General features: G+C 36.8%; 1 protein-coding gene across 2 annotated transcripts in view; it reads left to right on the top strand.

The window, feature by feature from the left end:
- Positions 1-11799, top strand: part of ARNTL2 (aryl hydrocarbon receptor nuclear translocator like 2) — a 57911-nt gene extending 46112 nt beyond the window's left edge. For both annotated transcript variants that reach the window (XM_036019229.1, XM_028532738.2), the window contains exons 11-15: positions 1532-1593; positions 2310-2418; positions 7611-7689; positions 9612-9720; positions 10816-11799. In XM_036019229.1, coding sequence (XP_035875122.1) covers positions 1532-1593; positions 2310-2418; positions 7611-7689; positions 9612-9720; positions 10816-10952 — 496 coding nt within the window. In that variant the 3' untranslated portion in view covers positions 10953-11799. The remainder of the gene's footprint in view (positions 1-1531; positions 1594-2309; positions 2419-7610; positions 7690-9611; positions 9721-10815) is intronic.
- The last annotated feature ends 341 nt before the right edge of the window (positions 11800-12140 follow it).

The following is a 12140-nucleotide window of genomic DNA, read 5'->3' as shown; positions in this document are numbered from 1 at the left end:
TAATGTCTATTTGCATTAGTTCTCAGAATTAAGCTAAACGTTTGCCCTTTTAAAATCTATTCCATTTGCTTAGTATATAATGTGATAGTGAAGGTTTTATTCAAGCATTTCCTTCCTAGGCTTTGTCTTGTCCCATCAGTGAGTGATGTGGATGTGGCTTTAAACTGTATGTCATTGTAAGACATTGTTTTGTCTTCCACATCAGTTTTGCATGCACATTTCCAAAGCCTTGGGTACCATGTGTGATGTGCAGGAGAACTTGGCTGAGGGATGAGCAGAGTCCAGCCCAAGCACTGCTTGCCAAGTCCTGGTCTGTGGCTGTCAGCCTGAAGGAAGAGCCAACTCTTCCTCATATGTTCAACATGCTAGCATAGCTCTGTTATAAATATTGGGTTGGCCAAAAGTCCGTTTAGTCTTTTCTGTAAAAGAAAAGACACGTTTTTCATTTCCACCAATAACTTTATTGCTTTGGATATTTTGAGTATGTTGGCTATTACCTGCTGTTGGCATCTAGTGGGTAGAGGCCACAGGTGCTGCTAAACATCTTCCAATGCATATGACAGCCCCACAGCAAAGAGTTATTTGGCCAAAATGTCAAGAGTACCAAGAAACTTGGCAAACCACTTTGACACATTCGGTTAGTCACAGCACCTTCTCCACACACTGCACAAATCTGTTTTTGCACTTCAGTAGCATTTTTATCTTTCTTAAAATAATGAAGCATAATATATAAAAAAATACTGCTTATCTTCTTCCATCTTTTTTGTTAAGGATTTTATTTATTTATTTTTAGAGAGGGAAGGGAAGGAGAGAGAGAGAGAGAGGGAAACATCAATGTATGGTTGCTGGGGGTTATGGCCTGCAACCCAGGCATGTACCCTGGCTGGGAATCGAACCTGGGACACTTTGGTTCCCAGTCCACGCTCAATCCACTGAGTTACACCAGCCACGGCTTATCTTCTTCCATCTTCAATATTAAAATGGCTAAACAAAAATTCACCAATTTTGAGAAGTTTTTTTAAAATGTATGCAGATATGACAGCTGTCACAATACAATCTAACAAAATTGTTTTGAATGAAGTTAAAGACCAGTAAGTGCTACTAGAGCCATCATACGGAAAAGACTAAATGAACACTTTAGCCGACCCAATATTAGTCTTTTAAATTTTTTGAAATTGCTACAATGTTACCTCAAACCTATTTCCTTATCTACAATATTTGGCTTTTTCAAAATGCCCCCAAACTTAGTACTTCCAGCAGTATCTGGTTACCCGTTCCAATAACCCTTGCTTTCTTATCATTAGTATATGAACTAAGAGTTTGTAACTATGACAACATATACTTATAGGGTAACAGAGCATTTGGTACTTAGTTCATTAATACCTTGATCTCTCATGGTGACATTAATAATATATGTATATAAAACAAATGGGTCAAGAAATAAATGAAATATACAGAGCTTAATATAGTTACTTCAACAATTTCCTTCTTTTTTAAAAAAGAAGTCACTCCTGGTGTTTCTAAATTCTAGGGGACACAGTGAGACTGGAGAAGCGGCCCCATCACTTCCTTGCAGTGCTCAGTCATTTGAAGGTAAGCTTAGTTTTAGATGATGGAAACTTATTACCAAGACTATTATTATTGCTACCATCTTTTTCTGTCTTGGAGAAGTAACATTTTCAAGGTGAAATTGAAAAGACTTGTGTGTGAGTTACCCAAAGAACTGGTCACACTTCTGTTATAATTTGACATTGTGTTGCAATTAGTTGTGCACTCAGCTGGCTCACCGCAGACTAAGTTCCTTAAGAGCAAGAACGGTGTTTTCTCCATCCACTGTCCCCAGCGGCTAGCATAGTTTTGTACTTTGTGGTACTCAATAAAGTGTCTGTTGGACACATTAATGAAAGGCACTAAGGGGGAGTTTTTGCTTGTCTGTGTCAGTTTTTCACCAGAGGACTTACCTGATATATCACTTGCATAAATAAAAATATTAGGAAATATGTAAAATAAAGTAGTATTGCTCTGGCCTTAGTGTTGATATTTAAATGGGAGGGAGCTGTCTGTATTCAAGGGTTACGGGTCATGGTCATACCCTCAGTGACTTTCTACACATTTGATTCATATACACTCTGGAATAAACATCTTAAACCATCATGAATTATGTTTGTAAAAGAAGCATTAGTGTTTCTAACATTTTAAGATATAGCTAGCCTATTTCTTTTAAAGATAGAAATATTTGAAAGAAATATATCAACCACAGTTACATACTTTTTAAAGTCCTCAGTTGACTTTTTCCTTTTGTTGCTTAGAATCCTCCAGAAGGTCCTGTATAAGTGTGCCTGGAATGTGTACTGGAACGGTGCTTGGTGCTGGCAGTATCGGAACAGATATTGCAAATGAAGTTCTGGACTTACAAAGGTAGTGTTTTATTTTTGCTAATATTACAAGTAAAATTATTATACTTTAAAAACCAATATTCAAAAATCAGTACATTTCCTATATGCAAACAGTAACCACTTCAAAAATATGATGGAAGAGAAGATCCCCTTTATGGTAGAAACAAAACAGATAAAAAGGTATTTAAATATAGAGTTTATAAGGGGTATCTAGAACTGTATGAAAAAAACTTTAAAATGTTACAAAGGTAGTCAAAGATGACTTGAATAACTTTCCAGATAGAAGTTGTTTTTTAATGGGAAGTCTCAGTGAGGATTATGAGGATGTCAGTGTTCCTTGAAGTAACCTATGAATTCAATGTGAATCCAGTCAAAATACCATCGTGCATTTTTGTTTTAGAATCCAACAAATGATCATAACCATTAAAGGATATTCAGGAAAATTCTAAAAAACAAAATTAGATTGAGAATAAAACTCTCAGATTATATTATAAAGCTACAGTCACTAAAACATTTTGGTACAATGAACAAACAGATTAATAAAAAAAGAATAGATTTCAGAAAAAGACTCAAACATATGTGGAAATTTATTATGTGGTAAAAGTGGCATTTTAAGTCAGTAAGGGTAAAATGGATTAAATTGTTAAGAGCATTCTAGTATCTCTAAAACCATTTGGAAAAAAATAAATTGAGACCCCATCTTTATTCTTTATACTAAAATAAATTCCAAATAAATCAAAGAATTCAAAATAAACCCATAAAACTACTTCAAGAACACAGGTACAGATTTTTATAATCTTAGTTTGGAAAGTCACACACGAATCACCACACGGCCTAGCCAGTTAGCTCAGCGGGTTAGAGCAGGGTCCCCAACCTCTGGGCTTCTGACCAAGGCCTGTTAGGGAGGGCCGCACAGCAGGAGGTGAGCTTGAATGTAATGTGCTTGTATCATCCCGAACCCATCCCCGCCCAGTCAATGGGAAGATTGTCTTCCACAAAACCAGTCCCTGGCGCTAAAAAGACTGGGGACTGCTAGGTTAGAGCATCGTCCTGATATACCAAGTTTGCAGGTTCAATCCCCAGTCAGGGCACATGCAAGAAGAAGCATCCAATGAATGTATCAGTCAATGGAACAACAAATGGATGTGCCTGTCTGCCTCTCTGTCTCTCCCTCCCTTCATCTCTCTAAAAATCAGTAAACAATTAAAAATGTATATATTAAAAAAGAGTCATCATGTAACATCCAGAATTCATTAAGAAAAAAATTGATAAATTATATAAAAACTCAAAATTTAAGCACAACTATAACCATTATAAGAAAGTTGAAAGATAAGTTATAAACTTCAGAAAAATGTATTTCATGTGATAAAATGGACTAATTATCTTAATATGTGAAGTTTCATAGTATAAGGAATAAAGTTATTAAACTATATATAATAAACTTTATAAAACTTTATCATCTTAATCTGTATTAAGCTGTATGTAGTATAAACAATGAAGTTATTAGCCAATTTTAAAAAATAGTTTAATAATAAAGCTGGACCATGGGCAAGAACAGAAAAAAATACGAATGGCCAAGAAACTAAGAATTGTGCAATGGCACTCACAGTTAAAAACATACATGCAAACTAAATGAGATACCTATTTTCATTTACAGGTTGTCAGAGATTTGAAAGATTGATAATCAATATTGGTGAGAATTTGAGAAAACAGTCACTCTTAAATTGTTTGTTGGAATATAAATTAGTCCAGCTGCTATAGAAACAATCTGACTATATCAAAAATGTTAAGTTTATGCAACCCCATACTCCCCAGGAGCAGAGTCTTATACAGACATGTGAAGATCTGTGAATGAGACTATTTACTGATGTATTTTTTTTATAGTAGTGCTTTTTTCTTATAGTAGTGCTTTTAATATTTAAATATTTATCACAGCCGTAACTCGTTATGGCATATTCATACAATGGAGTACTCTGCCGCTGTTAAAAATTAGGTAGCTTTATTTATGCTAATATGGAAAGATGTTTAAAGTTAATAGAAAGGACAGGAACAGTATAGCAGCACAATTTACAATAGCTAGATGCTGGAAGCAACCAAGATGCCCATCAGTAAATGAATGCATGAAAAAACTATGGTACATTTACACAATGGAATTCTATGCAGCAGAAAGAAAGAAGGAGCTCCTACTCCTCACAACAGCCTGGATGGAGCTGGAAAACATTATGCTAAGTGAAACAAGCCAGGCAGTGAAAGACAAATACCATATGACCTCACCTTTAACAGGAACCTAAACAACAAAACAAAGAAACAAGCAAAATATAACCAAAGACACTGAAATAGAGGACAGGCTGACAGTGACCAGAGGGGAGAGAAGAGGGAATTTCAGGGGACATTGGGAAGGGTTCACGGGAACAAACTTAAAGGACACATGGACAAAAACTAGGGGGAGGGTGGTAATGGGAGGGAAGTGGGGAGGGTTGGGAGGGGTGGTGGATTGGGAGTAAAAGGGAGAAAACTGTATTTGAACAATGATTAAAATAAAATAAAATAAATAAAAAGGAAGGACAGGAACAGAACAAAAGAATAGTATGTATATAAACCACTTGTGTAAGCAAAAAAGAAAGGTGTGTGGGGAGGTGAGTGTGTGTGTATGCAGGCCTATAATTGCCCATGTGAAACTCTTGAAACGAGATAGGTTTTGAACTCAGAATTTCTCTAGATTTTAGAAAGAGTATTTTGGAATTCAGGTTTTTAGAGAGTTATGTGTAATACCCCCAGAGAACACCAGGGGCAGCACTCTACAAGCAATTAAATCATCATTTCCCTGATGAAGCATTCACAGATGAAATGGTAAAATGTCTGGGGGGAGAGGGGAGGTGAGAGTTTGGGGTATGTGCCTTAAACAAGATCAGGAAAGAATAACTATTGAAGCTGTTTGGTGGGTGTTATGAGGTTTCACTATATTATCTACTTTTATGTCTGTTTGAAGGACACTTTCCATAACAAAGCTGAAAAATATATTTTTGGAGTGAGGTTTTGTAAATACTTATAGTGAGTAGGACAGAGTGGGATAAAAAAAATAAGTAAGCCTCATACTAGTTAGGTTTTATTGAGTTCAGATCGATTCAGATTTTGCTGTTAAATGAAATATAGAGAATATTTCAGTTTTCAAGGTGTTTTTGGATTTTGGAATTGCAGAGAAGGAACTTATACAATACCTGCATGATATAATATAAATGCAGGTATTTTGTTCAGACTCTTCATGTTTGGGACTAGGGATTGAGGGATTGGAGATGTAGAAAAGAGAAGAAATTTTTGCCTTTTATTTTCTTTTTGTACAGTTTGAATTTTTAAGTTTTTAAATTAAAAATAGTTTAATGTGAAAAAATCACTATAAGACATTTGTGATGTCTCGATGGATACCTGGGTTGCTTCTGCCTTGAGGCTGTTGTGAATAATGAAGCTGTGATCGTAGGTATACGAATGTACGTTCTGGTCCCCGCTTTCAGTTCTTTTGGGTATGTACCCAGAAGCGGAATTGCTAGATTATATGGTAATTCTATGTAATTTTTTTTAAGGCCTGCTACTATGTTTCCCATATCACCACTTCACGTTCTCCACCAACAGTGCATAAGGGTTGCAGTTTCTCACCATTGTTATTTTCTGTGTGTGTGTGTGTTTTTATAACAATCATCCGAATGGGTTTGAAGTGGCATTTCATTGTGGTTTTGGTTTGATTGCCATAATGATTAGTGATGTTGTGAATCTTTTCATGTACTTACTGGCCATTTGTATATCTTTTTTGGAGAAACATCTACTTACTTAGGTCCTTTGCCCATTTTTCATTGTTTTTTTTCTTGTTATTGTTTAGTTGTAGGAGTTCTTTATTCTAGAAATTAACCCCTTATCTATACAATTTGGTGATAGTGCCCTTTGATGCACAGAAGGTTTCAATTTCGGTAAATTTGACTGTATCTCTTCTTTTGTTACATGCACTTTTGGTATCATACCCATGAAATCTTTGCCAAATACAATGTCATGAAGCCTTTTCTCCATGTTTTCTGCTGAGAATTTTATAATTTTTTGAGTCTTACATTTAGCTCTTTGATCCATTTTGAGTTAATTTTTGTATGTAGTAATAGCCAAACTTCCCTCTTCTGAAAGTGAATATCCAGTTTTCCCAGCACCATTTATTGAAAAAACTGCCCTTTCTTGGTACCTTGTCGAAAACCATTTGAACATATATGCTGGAAGAGAATTTTAAGAGGAGTGGAAAGTGAGCCAAACATTGACAGCTGGGTACCGTCAAACGGCCAGGACGCAGCGGAAAAGGCATGTGTATGTGGGAGCACTTCTGCCAGGGCATGGAGGTGGGCGGGAGAAAGCAGAGAACACTCGGGAGACTGGACTGAGAGAGGAGTCGGGTTGCTGAGAGCAGTGGGGAGTTTAAGGTGAAGTCGAGTAGTGGAGAGCTTAAATAGCCGATTTCACATTTATATTTACATTGACTTTCCTGTGAAAAATCCCCCAGGCAGGCTGCTGATCTGTTCTTCTGTTTTCTGACCTAATTCATTCCATTTCTGTATTAATTTCTCCCTCTATTGCCAACTGTGATCTCGAGAATACACGAAGACAAGGTTATGTTTATGCCATTATACGTTTCACATAATTGAGCATTTAATAACATATTATGTGATATTGTCAGTTTTACATGTTTAAGTCTTATGAAGCAATTAGTGATTGAAGGGTATGTTTGTCATTATGTGTCTCATTGATTTTTGTCCCTGAGGATAACCTATCACAGTTAAAATATGACATTTTCTACTTAAAGTTTGCAGAATGTTAGGAAATCTTTCTTTACCTTCAGTTCTGCTATTTGTTATCTTGTAAGGAACCAATTCTTGATGTGAATGCTTGTTTTAAACTAAGTGTGTTATATATTATTGTAATACGTCACCAGGCACTATATGAAGATAAGTAGCACAGTTTACTCACACCTCAGAGTTTCACCTTTCTGTGTCCTCCCGAGTGCTTTTCCACTCTCCGTAGTCAGAGTAAGTCTGCACCTAATGAGCTGGCCTATTGTGAAAACTGCCCTGATACTCAGTCTCATGTTATACTCCACTGCATTTTTACCGGATCAGGATGTATTCAGAGAATGTTTCCTTCTAACAATATAAGTAGAGAAACTGTCTTATGTGTCACTGTTTAAAGGTTACAGTTTTCTTCATCCCGCAGTTGTTCCAGCCCAACAGATTTAATGAACGATATTCACACTGTCAACTGCAGGAATGTAAGTACGATTGTAAGTGATGATATTCATGAAGTAAATGAACAATAAAATTTGCTCCTTGTTGATCATTTCCCCTGAGAAAAGAAGCCATCCTATAAGCAAATAAATGAACTGTTTTCTGGCTGTCTGTGGTCTTTAACAGGCCGTGGAGAATGGTGGTTAAGAGCGAAGGTGCTGGAACCACCCTACCCGGGTCCAAGATGAGGCTCAGACACTTACTAGTGCTTAACCCCGGCCTTGCTATTTCAACTCTCAGTGCCTTGGTTTCCTCATCTGTAAAGCAGGAATAATTAATCATAGAGGCATAAACACCAATCTCTTGGAATGGTGTATGAATGTAGCGACTCACTGTGAAAACAGACAAAAGCTAAATAGTGCCTGATGCACAGCATGTGCTCCCTGAAGGGGAGCAGTTATTACTGTTGTTATTCCAGGTCAGTGGGTTGAATGTGCACTGCATTGATGGCCAGTAAAAAAGTTGAATGTAAGCTACAAGACAAGTATCACACACTATTCAATTCAATTGGACAACTATTGGTTATTTGAACTGCATTGGTACCTATACAACAGTGACTAAATGTAGTGACATCTAGAAGATTCACATACAATATAATTTTTTTAAAGATTTTATTTATTTATTTTTAGAGAGGGAAGGGAGGAAGATAGAGAGAGAGAGAGAGAAACATCAATGTGCAGTTGCTGGGGTTATGGCCTGCAACCCAGGCATGTACCCTGGCTGGGAATCGAACCTGCGACACTTTGGTTCACAGCCCATGCTCTATCCACTGAGCTACGCCAGCCAGGGCTTACAATATAATTCTAATGTAGCCTAGACAGCAAAAAGCTCTAAAACAGGTCTATAAACAAAGTGGTATAAGAATATAATAGAAAAGAGAAATTAAATATGGCCAGGCACAAAAGCGAACTTGCAAATGTATTTTGACATAAAATATTTTGTTTTTTGGGCTAGTATATTTAAATTTTACTCACACATTTAGCAAATGTTTGTTGGATACCCATTTTGTGCCAGGCTTTATGTTAGAAAAATCGGTTAAGTTATTGTAACAAAAATTTCCAAGTAGTGTTTGTTATATAGACATTCTATATATAAAGCACCTCAACTTAGGATAAACGACTTCCTATTTGGATGCACTACATTGAATGAATATTAGATTGTTTGTCTTGTAACTGTGTAACAATATGATAACTTTTGGGGAAAAGCCTTTGGTTTAATCATTCTCCACTCCAAAGCCGTATTTCCCACTGTAGTTTCATATGGAATGTAGTTTTGCCATCTTTTTTAAAAACTGAAGTAATTGACTCAGAGCATTATGGTCAGGAACTTTCCCTTCATCACCTAAAACTTTTCCTCATAGTATGCACAGTCAGCCATGGTTATGAAGAGTGTGGGCTTGAAGTCAGGAAGATAGGTTAAAATTACAGCTTTAACACTTTGGGCAAGATATTAGCCTCTTGAGACCTCAGGTTCCTGACATGTAATACAGCTAGCTCACAGCTTTTTTTTTTTTAAGATTTTATTTATTTTTAGAGAGAGGGGAAGGGAATGAGAAAGAGAGGGAGAGAAGCATCAATGTGTGGTTGCCTCTTGAGCTCCCCCAGCTGGGGACCTGGCCCGCAACCCAGGCATGTGCCCTGACTGGGAATCGAACCAGTGACTCTTTGGTTCACAGGCCTGTGCTCAATCCACTGAGCTACCCCAGCCAGGGCCTCAAAACAGTGTTAAGACAAAATGAGATAACACATGTGGAATGCTCAAGCAGAGCACGCAGTACATGCGAGCTGGCCATGTTGGTGCTGGGAGGGACAGCCCAGTCACCAGGGTCTGGTGACTGCTAAGAAGTATTTCATTCATGTAGGAGACTTACTCCTTATTGACTTACTACTTATTGTTGTCCTTTCAGGTGTCAAGTAAGGAGTTGATTCCACTAAGTCCTCCTGAAATAGGGAAGCTGGAAGCTACAAGGCAAAACCACAGTGTTGTTGCTCCCCACAGCCAGGAACCCCTCCTAGGTAAGTTTTTATTGGCTACTGCCCACCACTTCGTTTTCCCAAAAACTCCTTCTTAATCCCTGCGTGTTCAGGCATAGGAGATTTCTAGAGAAGCAAACAAGTTTAAAACTAAGACTCCCATTCAAAATCCTAAACACAATAATCATACACTTGCGTTACTTAATGGGCCTGTCACTGAAAGTTCAGTTATCAGCTGAATCAGTTATGAATATTGCTCGTACGTACAATTTAAATCGAACTAAGGTATTTCTGTCTAGGAAACAGTGTCCATTCTCAGGAATCCAAGAATTTTTAAAGGGTACCAATGATAAAAAGTTTAAGATGTAATCATTCATTTTAACTACGTTTATACAAAGTTCACATCAAGTAAATTGAAATGACAGTTTTATACCCCCTGTAACTAACATTTATTTACTGAAATTTATGTAAAAAAAAAAGAATCAAAGAACTTGAAGGAATCTGGGTATTAACTGTACACAAAACCACTTATTTATCACCTCAAGTTCTATTGTGCTTTGAAAGATATCTAGAAAACTTTGGTTCATCTGTAGCTATATTTTTAACCCTTAATTTCTAGAACTTCTTTATCTCTAACTAAAATCTCATTTCCATAGTCCCACCTTGGATCCCCTTTTTCAGTAAAAATCTGGTTACTTCCCTTTGATAAGAATAGTAAGGTTTTAGAAACCTTTGTCACAACCTTCTCATTTTTGAGTTAAACAAATAGTTTGTTTGTTTACAAAACAGATTGCAGTTAAATTTCTCCCTCCAGGCTCTACACCCCCACCCCCCACACACACACCCCACACACCAAACCCCAGCCTCTGTTTTCCAACTGTCTGGGAGTCTGGACCTTCTCAGGCTGTTCTTTGCTATTAGAAAACTCAGACTAGCTCATTTATGTGTATCAAGTGAGTTAAGTGCAATTTATCTGACAGCAGACTATTACAAATTTATCTGGCTTTTGCATTTTAAGATACATAGTTTGCCCACAAAAATGCATCGTATGGTATTCTAGCCATGCTTTGCCTTTCTGAGGATAATCATTTTGAACCTTCCAATGTACTTATATGGGCCTGTATTCTAATTCTGTAGGTGATGGTGCCCAGCTGGATTTTGATGCCTTCTGTGACAACGATGACACAGCCATAGCTGCCTTCATGAATTACTTAGAAGCAGAGGGGGGTCTGGGGGACCCCGAGGACTTCAGTGACATCCGATGGACAATTTAGCATTTGATTTTTAACTCCAAAAATGAGAACAATTTTGCAGCATTTCCTTTACAAAACAAAAAACAAAAACAAAACCCTGTATATTCTTCTGTACTATATTGATACTGTTTTTATCCTTTATTATTATTAAGGGTCCACCAATTTTTATAGACTTGCACCTACTCTCACAGGGGCCTGTGGAAATGTGACATTTTCCTTCAAACAGAACTGCTCAGAGTTGCCGACAGACCCCTTCATTCAGTGAACTGGCTTTAAACCTGCTAGTTGCTATTTTCACTAAAGTCTTTCTGACCAACAGCATTCCATGTATCTTGTTTTATTTTTTGATGCAATTTTTTGAGTTTGGGGAATTTAATATGTTGGCATTTTCCTTGTGCCTAAGATACATTTAGAATTGACTCACAATAGATTTGTGTAATTTGAAACATTTCCACTTCTTGTGTGTTTCCTTAAAGTGACAGTGACATTTATAGTCGTGGTCACAGGAAATACTGTGTTCGGTCTTTGCAGACTTGGGCAAGCACAGAGCCAGGATGCTTATGCCCAGCTGAGCACTCTGAGATGGATTTTAAATGAGATGATTTCTGTTTAAAACTCAGAAAAGTTGAGAGGCTTCCAAGTTTGCTTACAGAAAAGGAAAGATTTGGGGTCCTGGATGTTAGTGATTAACTGCTGCGTATGTAAGATTTACTCTTAATATAACCACCCAAGACTCCTTACAGATAGAACAGGCTTTTGATGCCGAAATGGTACATAGTAACCAATTATCTTAGAGGAAGAAACAGACCCAAGCAGATTAAATGTTTTGTGTAAAGACACAATTAAATTCATATTTTTTAGTGTTCAATGTGTCTAAACCAGTTTCTCTTTACACATTTGGGAAAGCAGTGGTCTCACTGGTTAAATAATTAACCAACTGGCTCAAGAACTAGACATGGCCTTATATTTATATTATGGCCTTATATTTATAAATCATTGGGCAATTACAGTTACTATTGCCTATAACCAAAGGCTGTTATATATATATATATATATATATATATATATATAATATATGGGAAATACATACATATATATATATATATATATATATATAGCTACAATTAAAAAATTTGGAGAGCATTTAACCAGTAATTAATCCAGAGGTGTCTCAAATTGAGTGCAGGAATTAAGAGCATTTACAGCACC

The sequence above is a fragment of the Phyllostomus discolor genome, chromosome 2, assembly GCF_004126475.2.
Source record: "Phyllostomus discolor isolate MPI-MPIP mPhyDis1 chromosome 2, mPhyDis1.pri.v3, whole genome shotgun sequence".
NCBI classification, from domain to species: domain Eukaryota; kingdom Metazoa; phylum Chordata; class Mammalia; order Chiroptera; family Phyllostomidae; genus Phyllostomus; species Phyllostomus discolor.
This window is presented reverse-complemented; position numbering and strand designations above follow the sequence as displayed.